Source organism: Eurytemora carolleeae, unplaced genomic scaffold (genome assembly GCF_000591075.1).
Source record: "Eurytemora carolleeae unplaced genomic scaffold, Eaff_2.0 scaffold159, whole genome shotgun sequence".
NCBI lineage: Eukaryota > Metazoa > Arthropoda > Copepoda > Calanoida > Temoridae > Eurytemora > Eurytemora carolleeae.
Window position 1 is genome coordinate 209,839 of NW_019396151.1, and position 4,176 is coordinate 214,014.

At 32.4% G+C, this 4,176-nt stretch overlaps 1 protein-coding gene across 1 annotated transcript; it reads right to left on the reverse strand.

Moving 5' to 3' along the window:
• Positions 1–734: 734 nt before the first annotated feature.
• On the reverse strand, positions 735–4,164 carry LOC111696529 (uncharacterized). Its single transcript, XM_023466149.1, has 6 exons — positions 4,155–4,164; positions 3,595–3,663; positions 2,612–2,711; positions 1,977–2,102; positions 1,314–1,435; positions 735–931 (listed from the first exon to the last, which is right to left on the reverse strand). The coding sequence occupies exons 4-6, from the start codon at positions 2,012–2,014 to the stop codon at positions 750–752; spliced, it is 342 nt and encodes a 113-aa protein (XP_023321917.1). The 5' UTR covers positions 2,015–2,102; positions 2,612–2,711; positions 3,595–3,663; positions 4,155–4,164; the 3' UTR covers positions 735–749.
• Positions 4,165–4,176: the final 12 nt, after the last annotated feature.

A 4,176-nucleotide genomic window follows, 5' to 3' on the forward strand; every position in this document is an offset into this window, starting at 1 on the left:
AATACAAAAATCTAAACACTGTAAAGGTTTTTTGAAAATATCTTTTAAATGGAGATTGATATTACTTTGTGCGCGATGAGATAATTTTTAGTAAACAGGCAGCCCGACCTTTTTTGTATCTTGACGCCAATCATGAAATGCAGTCATTAAAGTGGCGAATTGGATCTAAGATTCGGCTAAAATGAACTGTGCCTTGATTCTCAGTTTTTGTTGACCAAACAAATCTGAAAATAATTTGAAAATTTAGTTTCAGTCAATACAGATGCCATAAAACCCCGATAGATGTCGAAAATTGTGTTAAAAGTGCATTAAATTCTTCAAATCACAGAAAACAAAATTTTACGGTGATTACTAATTGAGGTGGTGGAGATTACCAATTGAGTAGCGCGCTTGCCGCAAAACAGATTTGGGTGGCGGTGATTACTATTTAAGGAACTCTGGACTCCCTCCCTCGTCCCCGTGACCCTCTCCCAAGACTATTTTGGGTAAACCAGACGTCAGTCTGAATAGGGGTAATACTATTTTCTAGAATATCCGCCATTTTGTCCACAAAGGCGGGGTTTGTTTACCTGAATACTATTTCTAGAATATTCGCCATTTTGTCCACAATGACGGGGTTTATTTACCTGAATACTATTTTCTAGAATATACAACATTTTGTCCACAATGGCGGGGTTTATTTACCTGAATACAATTTTCTAGAATATCCGCCATTTTGTCAACAATGGCGGGGTTTATTTACCTGAATACTATTTTCTAAAATATCCTCCATTTTGTCCACGATGGCGGGGTTTATTTACCTGAATACTATTTTCTAAAATATCCGCCATTTTGTCCACAATGGCGGGGTTCCTGTAGAACCCGTTGTTGAAGCTGTTCAATGAGAGGAGCATCAAACCCAGGTTCTTTACCTCTTGCTTCTCACACTCAACTAAAATATTCTTTCCAGGAATTGTTCAGGAATTCTATATATAACGTTTTATATTATGTACAAAGTTGTTAGTGATATCTTAGTACAGATGTACATTTTATGTACAGTCAGGTATCAGTTAAATGAACCCTCCGAGCGCTGAAGATACAAAAGCGCGCGTTGTGCGCAAAATGCGCACAGCAGAGACGAGCGAGTGGAAGAAAGAAGAATACGGGAGGCTGGCCTCAATAGACGTCATATTTGTGCATTCTAACATTGAAGTATAATCATAATAATGTCAATAAGCTGTTTATTCATTAATTACAAATATCCTGCCAAGTTGAAGACTAGTTTGAAAGTAGTTATCAATAAGATGTTTATCCGTTAATTACAAATATCCTACCAAGTTGAAGACTAGTTTGAAAGTAGTTATCAATAAGATGTTTATCCATTATTCCACTGCACTTAATAACAGTGAAGAATGTATCTAAATCCCAGATCAGATCATCGTTCTCCAGATAGCCCCTAGGTTAGTAGATATAAACTTAAAGGGACTGTAGATGTAATTGTAAATAACCCTCCGGCCTCCATTTATACAATTTACAACGCTACCCTTTAAACCTTTGCCTGAAAAACGAAAAAACGAGATATCCTAGTTTGTCTTGCTGAAAAATGATTATTTTCAACTGTGATTGATCTATAATAGTGACTTGCACTGAAATGCTTGATCATATGATGAGAGACCATAAAGGAAGTTGTTTAGATAGAAAAACGCCGATATCTTCCTTTTAGTTCTTTAGGTATAGGTTTAAAGGTACCGTTGTGAATTACTTTATTTAAATTGAGTTTGATTTGAAATTACGTCTGTAGTTTCTTTAAGGTTGATAAATTTGTACATGAAACAAATAGAGAACAAAGATACAACTGTACGTTGAAAAATTATGAATACAACAGAAATATAAAAAAATGGAAAAGAAAAAAAAAGAAAAAAGTTACCTTGTTAAAACCCGAGAAATGTGGGTATAATAAGAATAAGTTTTAGAATAGGTTTATAAAGTACATTAACCTTATTTTATCTCGAACTTCGGGCAGAGGAACAGCCATCTTCTTCAGTTCAAGTACACAGGATAGAAGAGATATACTAGATACCCCTCCTACAGTTTTCTTATCTGGTCTAATCAGTTCAACCAGACTAAATCAGAGCATATAAGTTTAACCAGACTAATTCAGAGCTTATTGGTTCAACCAGACTAAATGAGAGCTTATTGGTTTAACAAGACTAAATCAGAGCTTATTGGTTCAACAAGACTAAATCAGAGCTTATTGGTTTAACAAGACTAAATCAGAGCTTATTGGTTCAACAAGACTAAATCAGAGCTTATTGGTTCAACCAGACTAAATCAGAGCTTATTGGTTTAACAAGACTAAATCAGAGCTTATTGGTTCAACAAGACTAAATCAGAGGGAAGCTATTACTTCAATCAGAGCCTTTTTTAAATTGAAATGTAAAATATAGCTTATGAATTTGAGCAGCCAAAGGAATGAGTAGGTTAGCAACAGTAATTTGTCTATTTCTGATCAAGAATATATTTTAATTTACAAGAAAAAAGATTAACTGAACATTTTTAGGAAATATTAAAACAAGTGAAATTTAAATATTTTTGTTATTGAATTAACTTGAATTTGAACAATAACAATTACCTTTGATAAACCTCCTGAAAGAGGTGGTAGGGTTGTCCTGTGAAGTTGAGCACCTTACCAAGGAGGATAACATGGATAGGGGTTAAATTATGCACTTTTCCTACATTTTCAACATTCAAGCACACACAGATCTTTACAGACTAATATGCAGTATTGTACCTTTTCTATTCATTAAATACTCTCAGAAACAAAAATTAGAGATTGATATAGAATATTGATTATATTTGTACTTATCTACAGTGAAACCCTTAATAACGAATACATCGAAAGAATTCATCAAATGTCGTATTCTTCACTTTCCGATAATGGAATGTTGAAGATATTTAGTTTTTTAATTAAATGATTATATGAAACTCTTAAAACTGATCCTACATATACATGGCTATTTATTTATTTTCGCAAATACTGAAATTAACGTAATATAGTATAAAACTCATTGAAAAATTGTCAAGACGACATTTGATAAATTCTTCCGATGTATTCGTTATTAAGGGTTTCACTGTATATAATAAAACAAGACATTCTTACTATTTATATATGTTGCGTATCGCCGACCAAACGGCTGGACCGATTGGGCTGAATTTTTTTGTGAACACTCATGGGTGGTCGGGGGGTGTTAAAGGCTAAAAAAATTCGATTTTTTTTCAAAATATTTTTCAAAATTTTTTTTTCAGCTAGTGTTACATTTATTTAATACTCTAGCAAACTTTAAATTTTCAAGACATAAAAAAAACATTTCAAGACCCAGGCATTTACGATATAACGTGGAGGTAGACAGTTCGACATCAATTTAAAACCCACTTTGAACATTTATCAATATACTTTTTGGACCAACCAATCCAACTTAAGAGGACAAACTGAAAAGAAAATATTGTACGATAATCTAATTAATTAAACTATGTAATGGTCCAGGCGACATTTACCAAGATTTTACCAAATATGAATATTGAGGAACCCTCGAAACAATATGCTGAATTATATTCCTTTATGTAAATCAAGAATGAGCCGCACAAAATCTTGGTTTTCTCTATGCCAGTCAGATTTACTGATAACTAAATAAAAATTTATAATTAACGATTTCAAAAGGATGAACAGACACATCCCTAGTTGTTATATCTGTAATAAAATGTTCATACTCTCCACCCAATTTTCCAAATAAAAACAAAAAAAGTTTAATATTTTTAAAAACAATCCCGAGAAAAACTCTTTCCCCAAAAGTTCTTATATGGCTTGTAAATAACCTAATTATCCGACAATTCTTAATCAACATTTAACCAATAAATGATTTATCCAACGAGAGAAAAACGTCACAGCGAGGAGAAAATAACATTTGTTCTACAGAACGTAAAATATAACTTATATGGCCCTACAAGAAGTAAAAAAACTTTAGTTCTCTAAATGTTTGTTAAGTTTATTGACCTAATGATAAATGTTTGTTAAGTTTACAGACCTAATGATAAATGTTTGTTAAGTTTACTGACCTAATGATAAATGTTTGTTAAGTTTAATGACCTAATGATAAATGTTTGTTAAGTTTACTGACCTAATGATAAATGTTTACTATT